This window comes from Stenella coeruleoalba, assembly GCF_951394435.1.
Source record: "Stenella coeruleoalba genome assembly, chromosome: 17".
Classification (NCBI taxonomy): domain Eukaryota; kingdom Metazoa; phylum Chordata; class Mammalia; order Artiodactyla; family Delphinidae; genus Stenella; species Stenella coeruleoalba.
Window position 1 is genome coordinate 44,590,203 of NC_137163.1, and position 19,164 is coordinate 44,609,366.

The 19,164-nt window shown below is 35.4% G+C and overlaps 2 protein-coding genes across 5 annotated transcripts in view; one reads left to right on the forward strand and one right to left on the reverse strand.

Moving 5' to 3' along the window:
* The window catches only part of LOC307175801 (uncharacterized protein C8orf88), a 43,432-nt gene extending 36,900 nt beyond the window's left edge, over positions 1 to 6,532 (forward strand). The window contains exons 5-6 of one of the 3 annotated variants that reach the window (XM_079901336.1): positions 1,220 to 1,326; positions 3,484 to 6,517. In XM_079901336.1, coding sequence (XP_079757462.1) covers positions 1,220 to 1,326; positions 3,484 to 3,507 — 131 coding nt within the window. In that variant the 3' untranslated portion in view covers positions 3,508 to 6,517. Of the gene's footprint in view, positions 1 to 1,219; positions 1,327 to 3,483 lie in introns of all 3 variants that reach the window. The other 2 variants (XM_079901338.1, XM_079901337.1) reach the window with 2 other exon arrangements.
* Positions 6,533 to 6,552: 20 nt separating this feature from the next.
* NECAB1 (N-terminal EF-hand calcium binding protein 1) overlaps positions 6,553 to 19,164 on the reverse strand; it is a 279,489-nt gene continuing 266,877 nt past the window's right edge. Inside the window, exons 10-13 of one of the 2 annotated variants that reach the window (XM_079901334.1) lie at positions 18,176 to 18,288; positions 11,992 to 12,069; positions 10,605 to 10,696; positions 6,553 to 6,841 (exon numbers count right to left, since the gene is read on the reverse strand). In XM_079901334.1, the coding sequence (XP_079757460.1) occupies positions 6,816 to 6,841; positions 10,605 to 10,696; positions 11,992 to 12,069; positions 18,176 to 18,288 (309 nt within the window). In that variant the 3' untranslated portion in view covers positions 6,553 to 6,815. The remainder of the gene's footprint in view (positions 6,842 to 10,604; positions 10,697 to 11,991; positions 12,070 to 18,175; positions 18,289 to 19,164) is intronic. The other variant, XM_079901335.1, reaches the window with a different exon arrangement.

A 19,164-nucleotide genomic window follows, 5' to 3' on the forward strand; every position in this document is an offset into this window, starting at 1 on the left:
GACAGCTTACAGAACTTAGGGAAACCACTTTCTTACATTTACCAGTTTATTGCATAATTAAGGGTATGATAAAGAATATAGATGAATAGTCAAATGAAGATATACATAGGGCAGGGTTTTGTAGGGTCGCAAGTGCAAGAGCTTCTGTGGAGTTGAGTTACACCACTCTCTGGTACATGGATGTATTCACCCTCCCAGAATCTCTCCAAACCCTTTACTTTTTTGATTTTTATGGAGTCTTCAACACGTAGGCACCATCGATCCTTAACTCAATTTCCAGCCCCTCTCCCCTTCTCAGAGGATGTAGGGGTGGGGCTGAAAGTTCCAAGCTTCTAATCATGGCTTGGTCTTTCTGGTGATCAGCCCCCATCCAGGAGCCCACCAAGAGTCACCTCATTAGAACAGAAGACCAAATCACCCAGAAAATTTTAAGAGATTTAGCAGCTCTGTGTCAGGAACTAGTGTCAAGGAACAAATATTAGAACAAAAGACGCCCCTAGTGCTCTTATCACTTAGGAAATTACAAGGGAAAGGATGTTTGTGCCAGGAACAGGGACAGAAACCCATATATATATTTTTTCTATTATTTCACAATATGGGAACCTAGGTTGTCAGTCCTTTTCTGTTGGAAATTTAAAGATTATAGCTCCACTATTTCTGGCCCAGCAAATGGTCTCATATAGACCAAGATGGTGATAGTCTCTGATGAGAAATCTGCAAATATTTGAATCATTGCTCCCCTTGAAGATAGGGACCCTATTTTGGACCTTTTTCACCATTATCTACAATAAATGTTTCTTGAATTTATTGGATTGTATTAAATTTTTAGTAAGTTAATATAAAGACTAGACAGGCTTATTAGGGTTCCATTTCCATAGGCTTATTAGGATCTGAATTGCCCAATAGGTGTTATACCTGTTATATTTTATAAAAGAAGATTTCTTTACTAGATATGAATAAACCAGATAAAAGAAGCAATGCATTACCAAGTTTCTGAAATGTTTCCTTGGTTAATTGGCTTTGTTTCTATGTAAAAGGAAAATTGGAGGCAGTAGATGTTTGTCCGAGCTTTTTCCCCACTTCTCTTTTACATAAAAACTACTTACCATTTTATAAAATAATGGACAGTTAAGGAACATCCAGAAAGAAATGAGCCAAAAAGTGTTCTGGGAGAGTTCTGTGCTTTATAACATTACATTTGATGTTTTGATATCTACAGAGAGAATCAAATACAGCAGAGATTTTCTGTTGAAGCTCTCAAGTGTTTCCATCTGCAGAAAAAAACCAGACTTTCTGCCTGATCATCCCATTGTACTTCAAAAACCAGTAAGTAGTTTTCTAATTTTGTATTGTTTTAATCCTAAATATTTATCTTTTAAAGATTTTTGTATTGTTTTAATTCTAAAATATGTGTCTTTTAAACCTTTTTAATGTTCTCATTGTGAAATATAATTCAGAAAAGTACATAAATCTAAATGTATAGTATAACCAATTACTGCAAGTAATTACCACTCTGTCAAAAATAGAATGGAATTGTCATATTTTAGGAAATATTTTTGTTTTTCAATTAAGTTTTATAACTCACCTGAAATTGATTTTACTATATGGTGTGAGGTAGGGGTGAAGTTTTATTTTTTTCTGCATGGATATCCAGTCACCCGAGCAATATTTAGCAAAAGGATAGTCCTCTGCCACCTTTGTGGCAATATATTTACATGTGGTCTGTTTCTGGGCGCTCTGTTCTGTTCAGTTACTCCTTTTATACAGTAAAACAACACAACTATTCTTCGACACATCTTTGCTGTTTCTTAGCCCTTTATATTTCTGTGTCACCTCATCAAATTCTATCAAAGTAAATACACACAGTAAATACATACATGTATCTTTCAGGATATTGATTGGAAAGGACATGGGTTTCATGTCAGGCTTGGGTTCAAGTTGTAGCTCCACCTGTGTACTGGTATATTGTTCAAACTTAGGCAAGTCACTTAACGTTCTTGAGCCTCAGTTTTGCAATTGTGATAAGGGGATGATTTCTAATTGTTAGAATTAAATGAAATGTATGAAATTGCTTTTAGCATGGTACTTATCTCTCATTATGTACTCAGTAGGTGTTGATTTTCATCTTTTATGGTCTTTACTTCCATTTTGACTGGAATTTGAATTTCTTTTATTTATAGTTTTCATAAACACCATTTTATACAGGTAAAGGTGTATAAAAGGTATACAGGCATACCTCAGAGATGTTGCAAATTTGGTTCCAAACAAATATTGCAATAAAGGGAGTCACACAAATGTTTTGGTTTCCCAGTGCATATAAAAGTTATGTTTACACTATACTGCTCTTAGTTGTGCAATAGCATTATGTCTGGAAAAAAAAAAACTATTTACGTATCTTAATTAAAAAACAATTTAGTTATTTATTGCTAAAAAATGCTAACCAACATCTGAGCCTTCAGCAAGTTGTAATCTTTTCACTATGTAACATTGAAGATAACTGTTCACAGATCACTATAACAAATATAATGATAATAATGAAAATGTTTGAAATATTGGGAGAATTACCAAAATATAACACAGAGACTCAAAGTGAGCAGATGGTGTGGAAAAATGGTACCCACAGGCTTGTTTGATGCAAGGTTGCCACAACCCTTCAATTTGTAAAAAACACAGTATCTACAAAGAGCAGTAAAGTGAGGAATGCCTGTAGTATTCTACTGAGATGAGTTCAGAATATAGGTATGCTAAGAATGGGTCAAATGTGAGATATAAAATACCTCCTGTGTTCTCCATTTGGGGGATTTCTTACCCTTTGGAATCCATAGCTTTTTTTTCATAATTACAATTTTTTGTATTTTAGTTTATTCATAGTGTATCAATGGCTCTTAATTTAAACTCACTACCTTGCAGACATCCAGCCAATTCTTTTTAAAATTAAAGCATAAATTTAGAAGTTTTTTTCATAATACCTTGCTCACAGGAATATTTAATGAGGTAAAGCATCCTTGATGTTATTTGAATTTTTCTACCTGTTCAGAGATCTTAAGGGCATATAATCCTTGGTCTATAAGAATAAATCTAAACTTCAGTGCTATATAAAATATAGTCGCTTTCTCATTTGAAGGCTTTCCACTTCTAACAACATTTTATTTTGTCAATAGAAGTTTGACCTACGCATTATTTTGAGTTTACTTTTGTTTTATGCATTAATAATATTTTCTAAAAATTAGGTACCACAAAAACAGAACAACGGGTTTTGAATACAATCTAATATATTTAAATATAATATATGTATTATATAAGTTTTACTAAACACAGAAGAACTACTTTATTTGACAAATTCCAGTTACTTAATAGTTTCTATAGTAACATGCATTTAGATCTGCAAACAATAGGTCACAACATTTGGTTTGATAAACTAATTAGTAAAAGGTACATTCATTCAATCTAATTGATAAGTTAACTTTTTCTTCTCTATTACAGGAAAACAACCAAAGCTTTAAGTAGCATTTTGAGAATGTATGTATTTCAAGATAAAGAATTACTAATTTTATATTTTGGACACCTGCAAATGAAGTGGATCTAGTAACAATAACTGTAACAGACTGTAACAATTCAATTTATTTTTAATTTTGATGGTTGGATATTTGGTTTCTCCTAAAATGAGAAAGAGATACTTTAAACAATAAAGAATTTTCTAATCAGTTTCAGCTTTGCAGGCAGTTTCTTGCATAAATTGGGAAGTAACACTGGAAAGTAGGAATTTGGTTAGTGAAATGGGAAGACTGTATTTATAATTTGCATGCTACTTGCAATTTTTGTTTTTCATCACTTGTAATAATGGAATGAAAATGTAAGCTGTAAGGATTCTCAGATATAAAGTATATGCTATGATGTATATATGATACATAATTTCTTGTTGCTTTTAAAGTTGCTTTTGTTTTGTTTCCCACTGATTTCATACCAGCACTTGAAAGGATCATTACAATCTCTCTAGAGGTTTAGAATGATTCAGGATGTTCAATGAATAGTTCTCAGTGATAGGAGGGATAATATTTTAAGAAGTATTTCTTTTCAAATATATGATTGTTCTGTAGGTTTGTGATAATAACAACATTGTCTAATATTCTTTTATTTCCAAAAGAGGAATAATTGAGGCATTTGCAAATAATTGAGGTGCATTAAGTTTCAGTGCTGTAATTTCTTATAACAAGTGTATGGATGAAGAATTTGGAGGTTTAAACTTTTAGCTCCTAGAAATTCTATACACTAAATCTCCTGCAATTTGTCACTCTTGTTAAAAAGAAAAGTTTGTTCCAGCACAGTGTCACAAAGAATTGCTCATATAAAGGTAAGTGTAAACTCTCCCTAGTTCTATCCTCAGATTCTTTCAGATCCCTGGGTCTATTGGCAAGGCATTCAAGGACATCATTTGGCAGAAAGTTTATCTTAAACTGAATTCTGAACTCCTAAAACAAGTACCTTTTTCTTCACTGGTCTTTAGACTTGTTACCCAGATTCAAACTTTAGTCCATGGCAGATTTCCCAACTTGGTCTTTAGTATACTACTTTTAATTGCTTTGTTCACCAGAAAAAGATTGCTTTTCAAGTAGGAAAAAAAAAAGAACCTTCACTAGCCATAAATTTATTGGTTACTTAAAAATGAGTTTACACCTACGGCCCAGTTTTTTACACTCATTTTTGCCCTACTATTTCCCTTTATATTATAGCTTCTAGTATTTATATGTGTATGATTACACACACATACACAAAAATACATGTAATTTATATAAGAGCTGGGGTCATCTCAATAAAAAAATAATTTAAAAAGAGCTGGGGTCAGAATTACCATATAATTAAATTGGTTTGCTTTATTATTTGCCTATTATCCAAGTCTGTTGACTTTAGTTAAAAAAAATATGATCGAACCTATTCCAATTTGGAATCCAAAGAGCCCTTCCATTTAGCACTGTTACTGAGGGCAGACCCCATTTAAAGTCATACTACCATCCTAACTTTGGAAAGTGCCTAGTATCCAAAAGACTTGATGTACTTTCTGAATCTGATACAGAAATGGACTGGCCAGAACAATATATTGATTAGCTATAATTTCTATTTTTGAAATCATTTATAACCAGCGTTTTCAAGAAGAGTTTGTATAGTAGAAGTCCCCGAGGTTTCAAAGTCTTTTGATCCTTTCTTACTGTATATAATCAGAGTGAGACTGCAAAGACTGTTTTATTATCTATTTGCCTTTGTACATATGTATAGCTTATTTGAATAATCATTGTACATCTCCATTCATGTTGTTCTTTGCTTTGTATATAAATTAAAAGAGTTGAGCCAGGTGTTGTTTCATAGTGTTTATCATCTTTAGAAATGACCACACACACACAGACACACACACAAACATATACACACACGTGTGTGTGTCAATATTTACTACCTATTTCTAGTAGAAGCTATTAAAAATTCTTTAATTTTATTTAGACTAAATGAGGACTGAGAGTACACAAAGGTGTTGGTAAAAGTTAGTTTGAGAAAATATGTTAGGTTAACTTTTATATTTAAAAAACAAAATTTTAGTTCAACCTTCCTTTTTGTCTGAGTTAAAAAAAAAAAGAAAAGGAAAAATTCACCTTATGTTTGTTTCCTGGAAGACCTGTGTTTTCAGAGGAATTTGGCCTAGAGAATAAACAAATTTCTATATGCATTGCATTTTCATTAGCAGCATTTATCAGAATAAAAGAGATTTTATTAAAAATATTTAATTTATGAGCTTGTACAGCAGAATATATAAGGTACATAGTTTTAGTTTTTCTAGTGAAACTGGGATTGTAGTCATTCTAGTGTTGAAACTGAAAAATAGATGTTTTTTGTCCAGTACATATTTTATTATTTCCCTAAAGTTTATACTTGTTTTATAATTCTTTGTTCACTTAGGTTAAAATTTTGGTTTTAAAATATTTTGAAATCATTATTTAAATGCAAATGTCTATTTTTCATAAGTAAAGTTAGACCTCTGGATCATGTGCCAAAAATTTTGAACCACATTTTCTTAACAAATGATATAATGGTGTTACATTACTAAATGGTACCCTGTCACAGAATTGCTCACTTATGAAAAACCAGTTTATAACTTGACAGATGGATAGAGATTCTATTGGTTATAATGAAGATTGGTTTATGCTCATGTATTAATGTTTTTTTAAGCTTAAACAACAGGGATGCACTGCATCCCTGCTCTCTCTCTCTGCATATAAGGATACCAGTCATATTGGATCATGTATTAGCTTTTTAAGTAACATAAAGTGAATAGTTATAGGATCCTGAGTTGGGAATGGAGTAGGTATTACTGAAGAATACATTTCACTCATGGTAAAGCAGATACTTAAAAAATCACAAAACACTGATTTAACCTTTATAGTTTATGACAGATCTACAGAAGCTGTTCTATGAAGTAATAGTCTAAAAGCTCTCACTTTAAATGTTTTTTTCTCTATCATAACAATTTTGTTACTTTATATGTATACTTTTCATATATTATGATTTTGAGACTAAAGGGTTTTAGGTTTATTGTATGTAGCAATACAGCAGCAAATATTGAGGATAATAGTGAACTTTGAAAGTTGAGCTAAAATTTACATGAAAGATAAAATGATAGAAGACATTTAAGAAGAGTGCACATCTTAGGGTAAATATATTTAAACAAAAGTAGAGAGTAGATTAATAAGTACAGAGAATTTTCTAATTCACATTTCAGATAAGAACAGTTGTTTTTTACTTGGAACCATAAAGAAAATGTTAAGGAACAGCTAGTTGTTCAGGATCCACCATGAAGCTGAAAAGAGAAAAAGAGTTTTTTTAAATAATGAAAATAACTGCTAGGGCTAAGTTAGTTCAAGGTGCAAGTCATTCTTAAAGAGACTATTTTCCCTCATCTTTAGTCTGTATAATTACTTATCTTTCAAGTTACTGTTTCCTGACTTGATTGAACTTTCCTGTGCACTTGTTAGTTGTACCATAGCTTTTGGCACTTGGTTGCAGTTTAACTAAAAAGTTTTTGTTATATATGAATAGAGATTGTCTTGGCAATGAGATTATAAACACCCTGAAGATAAAATCATGTTGTTGTTGTTTTAATCTTCCCAGTTCAGAAAGTTTGGGTATAAGTAAGTGGATGTGTTTTAAATAATATTTTTTTAGTATATCTGTATTGTAAAATTAGGAATATTTTCCCCAGTAAATGTAAGTATCCCAAAGACAAACCTATGTCAAAGAAGTAAGATTGGTGGAATGAGGTGAGAAACAGACAAATGTGAAGGATTAAAATTTGTTTTCAAAGCTGTTTAAATAATACACTGACTGGCAATAGGATCTTACTTTCTTATGTATCCTTTTTTCCCATAACCATAAGGCTTTCTCCGTTGCCAAGGGATATTCTGCTCCACAGACCAATTCTCATACTCTTTTTATCTGGGTGTTTTATGATAGCTTATCAGCATAGGCTCCATATTCCAGTATGCCTCATTTAAGTGATTTTTATATTTGAGAGTTCATAGGAATATATTTTGGTTTATATTTTTGTATCTAGTGAAGACTGGTTTATTTGCTTTATTTATTTAAATAAATTGTTTTATTTATTTTTATTTTTGGTTGAGTTGGGTCTTTGTTGCTGCTCACGGGCTTTCTCTAGTTGCGGCAAGCGGAGTCTACTCTTCATTGCGGTGCTTGGGCTTCCCACTGAGGTGACTTCTCTAATTGCGGATGGAGCATGGGCACTAGGCGTATGGGCTTCTGTAGGTGTGGCACGCGGCTCAGTAGTTGTGGCTCACAGGCTCTAGAGCGCAGGCTCAGTAGTTGTGGTGCACGGGCTTAGCTGTTCTGTGGCATGTGGGCTCTTCCCGGACCAGGGCTTGAACCCATGTCCCCTGCATTGGCAGGCAGATTCTTAACCACTGTGCTACCAGGGAAGTCCCTGCTTTATTTCTTAAGATGTATCTTAAGTAAACCACTTAGAAATCTTAATTAAAAAGCAGTATTGGGTTTCCCTGGTGGTGCAGTGGTTGAGAGTCCGCCTGCCGATGCAGGGGACACAGGTTCGTGCCCCGGTCCGGGAAGATCCCACATGCCACGGAGCGGCTGGGCCTGTGAGCCATGGCTGCTGAGCCTGTGCTCCGCAACGGGAGAGGCCACAGCAGTGAGAGGCCCGTGTACCACAAAAAAAAAAAAAAAAAAAAAAAAGTCTTATTAGAAATTGTTATTTGTGAATTAGTAATACAAACCCACTCATTGTGTGTTTCTAACTGTAATAACTTTCAGATTTTTATTTTAGGTCAAAATATATGCAGCATTTCAAAACTACATAAACAAAATGCACAAAACTAGTTGTTACAAATATAAGTCATATGGACATTAAAATCATAAATAATATTTATAAGCTAATTTCAGCTTTTTGTCCAGGGAGATATATCTGCTGTTTGTTCCCAAGGGAAGTCAGCTGTTAACAGTGATAGAACTTTCAGTTTAGAATAGAGTAGGATGACCCAATAGATGTTAAAAATCTTGTTTGAAGTAGGTTTTTAAAATTGTGTTAGAATCAAGCCTAACTTTTTTTTCTATCAAATTCCAGTGGTTGTAGAAATTAGATGTGATGTGAAAATCACACACACATGAAAAATAGGGTAGCAATTAAAAGGCATTAAATTGTATTCACTCTGAATTCTGAGAACAGGAATTGATCCAGTTTTATCTGTACTCAGTTTTTCTCTCTAAATTAGGAAATGCTCTGAGAGAGAAAGAGTAATAGAATGCATGTACCAATGATACTAATAGTGCATAAACCTGCCCTTAAGATCTAGAGTAAATATAAAAAATCAGGCTGAGACTGTCAGAGTCAGCCAACTTGAAAGCATTCACATCTGATCTCCCCATCTCCTCACCTAGCTTCAATTCCAGAATTGACTTCTTCATTTTCCATTTATTGCCAATCCATCAAAATCTACCCTAATTTTAAAATTCCTACCATTTTATTAAAACTTCTCTTGTCAAATCCAATTTTCAGTGCCATTCTCTTCAGTCATGCTCTCCTACATAGGCCCCCTGAGGAGCACTGTACTTTGCATGTTACTCCTCTTTTGGTTTCCTTGATACTCTGTAACTGTGACTCTCCTATCTCTGGTTCCCCTCAGTCTCCTTAATGAAAGGAGGCTTTTCTCTCCCAACCTTTTAAATAAAGGCAGTTCCTCAGGCTTCTGTTAGATATTTTCTTCTTACCTACACACTTTCTCACCAACGCCCGGCTTCAACCATCATCTTGCTATGGTTAACTCCTGAAAATTCTGTCTGCAAGGGAACTCTATGGATATCGTCTTGGTTCAGATGCTTTTTTTTCCTGGCCTAGATTATTGCCCTGCCTGACCAATTTCTCTCCTCTCATGACATTCACCTTTCTCCCTCCTGCCACAGTTACTACTGATTAGAGCATTCACTAGCCCTCTCAAAAACCTTTAATGGCTCCATAATACTGTAAGAAGAAAGTTAAAATTCCTTATTATATTTTCAACTCCCATTTCCTACTCTCTCCTCTCTTTGCACATGTACCATATACAAGCCTTATGCTTTAATCATATCTTTGCACCAATTAACACAGCACATTTAACATTTCTTACATTTGTTCATGTCTACAATTTACCTCTAAGTACCCTTCTTCTCCATCTTTATTTGTCCAAATCTAATTTTTTAAAGTCCAGCTCAAGGATCATCTCCTCATTAAAAACTGTTAAAGAGGCAATCCACTCCTCTAAATTCACATAGCACATTATGACTCTAATAGGTAACTATTATGTATGTCCTGAGCTTGTTATTTTTCTGCAAACATTTGTCTTTCCTACTGGACAGAAAGCATTTTATAGGTAGGGACTGTATTTTTACTTTGTACCCTCTATAGCTCCCAACACAATGCTTGTTCATAACTGGAGCTCAATCAGTGCTAGTAAACAGGCTAGGAACCCCAGTATCCCCAGTGCTTAGCACTTATTAACATTCAGTAAAAGTATGTTTAATTGGTAATTGAATGGATGGGTAGATGAACAAATAATTTTTGTTCTCAATTATCTTAAATAAGGTTTGGCTAGGCCAGACTTCTCAGGCAAGTTCATTTCAAATTTCTCTTTCCCTTCTCCTTTTTCTCCAATTACAAAAAATATTTTAACAATTATTATAATAAAGATATTTCTAACATAATTCTAATCTCCAATCTATGGTCACCTATTTCAAATTTATTCAATACACTATAATATAGTAAAGAATTTGAATAATTTTTTGAAATGTCATGATTTGTACTTCAAATTGTTAAAAGGTGACCAGCAAATGACTAATATTAGGTTTAATACAGCCAGGAATACAAATAGGGTCAACTAAGGACTAAAGGCAATAGAAAAAATATATAGATCTCTTATTTCCTACCCCCACTCTCCAATTTTAAGATAGATAAAAAAATAGAGTACAGTTGATGAAGGGGAAAGGGCTAGAACATACTGTCTTTTAAACAGAGAAAGGCAATACAAAAGCACATAGAAGAATTGTGAACCCAGGATAATTACCAGGAACTAGCATAGTAGATGTGAGTTCTGGAGTTTCCAAGAAATCCACATTACTTCTTTGGAAGGTCTTGCTATAATTCATCTGACGGTGGCTGTATAAATAATTATAGGTTATGGCTGTGCAATTTATTACAATCTTCCTGAGTAGAATGTAGCACAGTTCAAATTCACTCAAGGTGGCAAGGTTTCGGATGATTTAGATTAAGTGCCTGAATACGGACTTCTTTTCTTGGTTATTTACCCTTAAAAAAAGACTAAGGAGTAATTTAACAAGTATCACCAGAATTTTTTTTTAAAACAGGAGAGCACTAATTCTCTAGAGAAGATAAAACAAAAGGAGATAACTGTAATTGCAGCAAGAAGTTTAAACAGAAGGAAGACTATCTTGGGCATCAGGATGTTTAAAAAATAGGATAGCTAAGAAGAAGGACTATAGATTTTCCATCTCTAGAGGATAAAAAGAAAGAAAAATCATCTAAAAGTATAGGCCTGGAACTACAGAGTTGAATAAGTTGCCTTTAAAGCTCCCTTTTGTGCCTGAAATTCTGTTGATGTCATTATGCATTATAGCACAGTGTTTAAAATAGCCACAAAAATAAAAATTTTAGGTGAAATATGTATCAAATAAATTTCCAGGTATTTGTTTCATTACCATCATTTAACACCCCAAAATATGGACTTATTGGAGAGCTATATTCTCTGTGCCACTTAAAGCCAACTAGAACTATTTATATAATCTCAGAATAGCAAAATTTCCTTCATCTCATTTTTCTAATTATATATTTGTTACTTATTAATAATTATTTTAATTTCAAAGAACTTGATTTATCTTTTAACTTTATCGAGGAATAGTTAACAAATATAATTATATACAAAACTGAATGATTACAAGAGAAGTTGACTTGCTTTTAATCTTTTCCAAACAATGTCTTGAATTTCCCTTTTATTTGCAGTAAGTAAAGACATTTCAAAAAGCTGTTAAGCTATGATGATCTTAACCATTATATATAGCTATATTGCAAAATAAGAACCACAGAGCTTAAGAAAAATTAGGAAGTAAAATTATTTTCATCTTTTTCTGCATCCTTTGTCTCCCACCCCTGCACACCTTAGACACCCATGACCCACATCTAAATCTGTTTACCTGAAAGCATCAGTAAAATGGTAATTCTTAAAGTGTGATCATAATCAAAAGTTTTTGTGCTTCAAAAGGAAAGTGATTTCAAATCCATAAAAAGAGTGAGATTTAGGAAAATGAGCAAATAAGACAGGTTTTAAGGTGAGGTAAAGGGAATGGAGTTTTTTCTACAGGTTCTAAAATTATATCATGTATATTGCCACCTCCCTGGCAAAAAAATAAAAAAAATAAGGCCTGCTCATAACTTACCTATTCCACACACTACTGTTCTCCCAGAACTCGTAAATCGTGTAGTGAGATTCATTTGAAAGCTTCTGTATAGAAATACTGAAATGGAAAAGGAAAGGTGTAATTAGCCACAGGAAATTAAATACAAGAAATAAACTAATATTTCTAATCACCTCTAATCTTATCCATTTGTATAAGAAACACCTATGGTTCCTGCATGAAAATTGAAGTTTTGTCAATAATTGATTAACATGTCTGTTTGTTTAATATACGTTTTTAGTTTTCTGGTTTGGCATCATGAATACTGTCTCAGTATATTTCAGAAATCACAAATATAACTTTGTAAAATTTCCTTCATATATCTATTCAAAAAGATTTTGTGAGTTCTGTTTTGCCAGGGTTCAGAAGAATGTGAGTGCATGCCACCTTCCTTGCCCTCAGCTGTTGCTCTTTGGATCAGTCCAATCAGCCTCCAAAGCTCTTGCCCTTACCTCTATCTCTGGATTGACAGTTTTTGTTTGGGGTCCTGCTGTAAGCTAAGTCACCTGGACCACACTGCTACACAACTAACTCCAACTTTGCCAGTGCCCAGTGTTGGTCCTCCTCCTTTCTCTTTTACACACTCACACCTCTCAACTTTCTCGCTGTCCAGATCAAGTTTGAGTCCATATTCTGGCCATAATTGTAGTTTTTTTGTAATTGCTTTTCCAATTTAGGGAAGACAAATTTGTTCCTTCCAGCCTTCTGGACTAGCCTGAGAGTGGCTAATAGCCTATATAATATGTTTTGGAGTAGTGAAGAGAGAGGAGGTGGGTGAAAAGACAAGTTGAGGTGAAGACTGGATTTAATCCGGTAGCAATGAGGAGACACAAAAGGGTTTAAAGCAGGGAGAGTCTCATTGTTGAAGCTGGGTTTTAAAAGATCCTTCTGATGGCCGTGTGAGGTAGCCTATGGAGAACAGTTCAAAGCAGGAAGAAAAGTTAGAGAGGTAGTGAAACTAGCTTAGGTGAGAGATGATGAAGATCCAAATTAAGGTAGAAAGAAAGGGAGAGGGGATAGATTCATAAATTTAAGGGAGAGTAGGATACAAATATAAAGATTCCTTTAAAAAATTAATTCCACAAGTCCAGCTTGTTCAGCCTAACGTTTCACAGTATATTCAGATTATAAATCAAAATCAGAGGTTAGAAAAACAATAAGGATTTAAAAAAACAAATCAGATGGGGTGCTTTTTTTTTTTTTTTTTTTTTTTTTTTGTGGTACGCGGGCCTCTCACTGTTTTGGCCTCTCCCATTGCGGAGCACAGACTCCGGACGCTCACGCTCAGCGGCCATGGCTCACGGGCCCAGCCACTCTGCAGCATGTGGGATCTTCCCGGACCGGGGCACGAACCCGTGTGCCCTGCATTGGCAGGCGGACTCTCAACCACTGCATCACCAGGGAAGCCCGGTGTGGTGCTTTTTTAAATGGAAGTATAGTTGATTTACATTATATTTCAGGTATACAGCATAATGATTCAGTAGTTTTGCAGATTATACTCCATTAAATGTTATTACAAGTTAATGGTTATAATTCCCTGTGGTATACAATACATCCTTGTTGCTTATCTATTTTATACATAGTAGTTTGTATAAACTACTCTTTTTTAAATTTTTTAAAATAATTTTTATTGGCGTATAGTTGATTTACAATGTTGTGTTAGTTTTGGGTTTACAGCAAAGTGAATCAGTTATACATAGACATATATCCACTCTTATGATTCTTTTCCCATATAGGTCATTTCAGAGTATTGAGTAGACTTCCCTGTGCTACACAGTAGATCCTTATTATCTATTTTATATATAGTAGTGTGTATATCTCAATCCCAATAAATTGAGAGATTGGGAAAAATTGGGAGAATAGAATATTGATTTAAGAGCAAACATACGGTAAAATAGCCAAGCTCAGTGTAAATTTAGGATTTACCTAAGTGTGGCCAGCAGATGGTGGTAACTACACCGAAATTGTAATACTTATTTGGCTTGTAGTTTGGTGTTTTTCACAGAGCTATTGATCAAGCTTGCTTCAGTTAAGATATGATGTAGCAAGTATTGTTCTTAGTTCAATTTCAGATTTTCTCGGGAAAGGTTTATAACATAATCAAAGGAATTGAACAGAAAGTGAAACTGGAGATTTTCTAACCCCAGGAGTTTATAGATGGGCTTTTGGGGGGGTTCCTTGAAATCCCAGAAATGAGCTGAAAATTACTGTGCATATCTACTTTTTCCTGGGAAGAGAATCCATAGTTCTCATCATAGTCTAAAAGGATCTGTAATCCCCAAATGTAATCTGACAATGTAATGGTCAAATTTCAATCCATGGCTATGAACTGCCTCCTACAAACTAATTCATTTGTATTACTTATTACATATAAAAATCACTTATCCTGCTATCTGAACCTGCCATTTTCCAGACTAGCCACAAGAAATTCACGAAATTTTAGCCTGATGCTCAAGTTTTGAAGGACTGAAGAAGATAACACAGTGTGATAAGGTAGTGGTTTGAAGTATAGCCATACAGGCTTACCTTCATCCACCATGTATTAGAGCTTTGTCACCTTGGGCCCATTACTTAACCTGTTTCCTCACCTGTTAAATGGTGGTAATAATAGTACTGAGTACTAAATAAAGCATTATATGTAGAATGTTTTGCCCAGTAATTGGTATATTGTATGTGTGTATATGTGTGTGTGTGTGTGTGTGTTAGCTGTTAGCTCAATAGTGAAAAACAAAGTAGCACTTTACTTAGGTGAGTGAAAGCTAAGCCTTAATGGTATCAAAGTTGAGAAACATGACAGAATTAAAAGGAACAGAAAAGAAACTGAGGGAAAAAGACAAATCTTTGAAAACAATGAGGAGCAGCAAGCCAATAATAATGATGATAACAATTATTACATTATTATACATACTAATAACAATGGCGATGGTTGCTAACATGTATTGCTCTGTTCCAGGCCCTGGTTTAAGCATTTCCCATGGATTAAGTCATTTTACCTTCACAGTCACTCTGGGAATCATATGGTAGATACTGTCTGTTGCCTCCCCAACTGTTATTCCCCTCTGTCTAACCGAACCCTGCCATTGTTCATTTTGCAATATATCCAATGTACCAATCAGTGCTGGGCTGAGACAGTCATCACAATCTCCTTTCTGCTAAATATTTGTTTTCTAACCTCCGCTGTAACCAGGAATAGCCATGTGACTTGAGTTGGGCCGATGAGATGCCAAGGGAAGTATGCTGAGAAGCAAGGACTTCTGGGAAACTTTCTGTCCTTAGGTTCAGACATGAGAGGATGGCTTGTTGGTGTTGCTCCTTTCTCCTTCTTCCTGACTGTAGGCCATCTGGTCAAGAGCCAGATGGAAGAGTTGAAAGACCAGTTCAGATTGTGTCTCAAAGGACTATGGGTGAAAATGCTAATCAAAATTGTTCTACAGACTGGGTGCTTTCAATTAAGGGCAAAACTGACCAATACACAGCAATGACATTTAAGGACATTGATATTTGAGACTGTACAATAACAATACATATGCAGTGATGACACTGAGACAGCAAGAAAAGGTTAATGATAAAATTTTTAGAAACTTCAGTCAGCAATATTTCTGTTAAAAGGGCTTAGGGCTTGAATGATTAGCTTTCAATTATTTGCAAACTTAAAATTACATGATGTAACTCTGAGCTTTTGCTTTGTGACTGTACTAACTTAAACACCCTCAGTCTTCCTCCTCAATGTATTCATACTTCCTGTGGCACTTAAAAACTCACTGGCTAAAGCAAGAGTTCTTTGGCTAAGCTGTCTCTGGATAAGGTCACTTAGAGCTTCAGCCCTGAGCTCCAGGACACTTTGAACATTCCAGGAACTGGAAAATGTCAGTGAAATGGGGAAAAATGATGTAGCTCAGGAACGGTTGGGGTTAAACATCTTACCTAAGGTAGCTTGGCTCATCAGGAACAGGACACACTTCATCTTGGCTTCCTCTGTTCCCCAGGTGGCCTACCTTAACTCACAGAGCCTAATCACTGGAGTAAGGGGCACACAGGAGGGATAGTTCCTACAATTCTCCACCACACTATGGCCACCCATTTATTTTGTCTATATAAAAATGCTGATAAATTAATGGTTCAATGTGCCACAGGGTACCATGAGTTCTTAAGGATGTTTCTTTGGCCATAGTACAACTCCCAGGGTTGATTCTTACAATGCAGTTCCACATTCATCTTCCCTACATCCTTGACATGGAGTTCAGAATACATACAAATTCTAGAATTTGGTAGCTGAGAGTGACTTCACAAATCATTTTATTCTACTTAACAGCTGTGAAATTAAGGCCAAGAACATGGCTTTAATTGTTCATGAATGAGTATCCTATTTTCCCAACTGGTTTCCTAGATCCTTGGAAGCAGAAACTATTCTCAACTTTCCGAAGTCATGCATGGTTTTGAGAATACACTGTGTGCATCATATATATTCAGTTGGTACCTCCCCGTGCCAAACACAGGGATTAAATAAGCCTTCATGATTACAAAATATGCAAAAAGAGTAATCAAAAAATGTGTGTGTGTGTGTGTGTGTGTGTGTGTTATACATGGGTCACACAATTGCTCTGCTTGGGTTTTTCAGTAATTTTTTTTTTAACATCTTCGTTGGAGTAAAATTGCTTTACAATGTTGTGTTAGTTGCTGCTATATAACAAAGTGAATCAGCTATATGTATACATAATACCCCCATATCCCCTCCCTCTTGCATCTCCCTCCCACCCTCCCTATCCCATCCCTCTGGTGGTCACAAGCACCGAGCTGATCTCCCTGTGCTATGAGGCTGCATCCCACTAGCTATCTATTTTACATTTGGTAGTGTATATATGTCAATGCTACTCTCTCACTTCATCCCAACTTCCCCTTCCCCTTCCCTGTGTCAAGTCTATTCTCTACGTCTGCATCTTTATTCCTGTCCTGCCCCTACGTTCTTCAGAACCTTTTTTTTTTTTTTTTAGATTCCATATATATGTGTTAGCGTACGGTATTTGTTTTCTCTTTCCCAAACCCACAAAGTTAATACAACCCATGTTTAATTCCAGAGCCAGACTTCTTAGCTGCAGAAGTATTCTGCCAGAGTGTGAATAAAATATAACTAGTAATTACTGGGAGGAACACCAAAGAGACATAAAGTATGTGTTTCTATGTGCACATACATGCATGCATACATGTGCTAAAAAGCTTTCCCAATGTTCTAAGAGTATTGTGAAATACAATTTAAACAAGCTCCTAAGGTAGGGGTGGATTTGGTTGTGGCAGTTTTCCAGGAGCAGGTGAGTTTGATCTTTGGCATAAGGTAGAGCATGGTCTGGCAGAGACCTGAAGCTGGGTGCACACTTCTGGGAAGGAGAGTGGCCAGATCGAAGGCACAGCGGTAAGACAATAGATTATGCTGGAAAGGCAATATGCAGCTGGGCACTGTTGAGGCATAGTGTTCAGGTGAGGGAGAACAAATGGTAGCAGTGCTATGCATCTCTGGGGTCTGTTGGTAGTATAATTGTAGGGTCAGGATAAACTTCTGGCATTTGATAAGCTACTCATTAGATAGTTATTGCAGGTTTCTGAATAAGAGAATTCTATGATAATTGTTTCCGGGAAATTATAATTGTAGTAGTTGTTTCTCAGACTACATGGAGTAGAGAAACTGAAGATGAGGTATAGGTAGTATATTTTAGTAGCCTGAGATAACAGAAGCCTGAGCTGGAGTGGCCATGGAAATAACTTTTTTTTTTTTTTTAAATGACAAAGTCCTGCCATCAAGACTTCAGAGATGGTGCAATTTCATAATGAATGGCTGAAATGGTGGTTATTAGGCCATAGGGCGCACTCTCAAGGTAGCAATCAGAGCTAGATGCACTAGAGTTGAGGCCTCATATACCAGAGATGATTTAAATCAGAGTGTGAGTCTGCCTGGATGCAAAAGGAGGAATTTCAATCTATTTGACTTCCCTTGGTGCTCCTAATGCTCAAATCCACACAGAGTCCAATGATAAAAGAGAAAACAGCCTGTTTAACTCTGCAAAATGTATCACCCCGAGGGCTAGAATGACCAGCATAACTTTAGATGAAGATTCTCAAATACCAGTCCTCCAGACCCCACCTTCATCTAAGACACATGCACAGGAGCACTTACCGCAAGCAACCACTTTGGGAGGAAGCGCTCTCCACATAGTGTTTCAGAGCGAGTTGGAATTCTTCCAAGTCCTCTTCTCTCACAGACATCTGACGCTGCACAAGCATGATGTGCTGCAGAGGAAGGGGCAAGTGTTACTTTGTTGACTATCATGGAGCCTCCCTAAGCCAACCCCCTACTGCTCATCCCATCCCTCCTCACAAAACAAACAATTTTTCATCTAAAAATGACTAAAAAGCCCATGACTAGTCCAAGTAATAACACTGTATAAAAGCTGTAGTATAGGCAGGATATTTTCTTGCCTCTAGTAACAGGCACTAAAAAAGGTGTCCTTCATGATGACATATTTCCCTTTTAAAAGCAGTGGTTCTCCATCAGAATCACTGGGGAGGTTTTAAAATTACATTTATATCAGAATCTCTGGAGTGAGGTTCACGCACTGGTATTCATAAAAACCCCTCCAAATGACTTTAATGTGCAGCCAGGGTTGGAATCACTGACCTAAAGTCACTTACCAAATTTTAAAGAGAAGTTTTATTGTACACAGTGCACAGCTCCAGCGTCTCCTTGGCTATTTTGTGATATTAGACATATTATGAATTTCATTACAAACAACCAAATTTCAAAAAATATGTGTTCACTGACGCATTTCCAAAGCTACATAAACCATCACAGGGTTCTCAAACAATTAACCACCTATAATAGGCCCCACTCAAATCTCATGGCATTAGATGAAGCCTGTGTTTAATGGATCATGCTGGGTTGGATGACAACTGATTCTTGTAACAAATCCTATTACCCTTATAGCACCTGTAGTTTGAATACTTTCCTAAAGCTATGCCTATGGGCTTCTCATGGTATTTTGATCTCAAGATTAGTCCTTTCCTCATCAATTGTTGGTAGTGAATCATAAAAGTGCAAAAAAAACAAGGATTGGAGGTGAATTATAAAAGTGCAAAGCAACAACAATAATGTGAGAAAGATTTAGA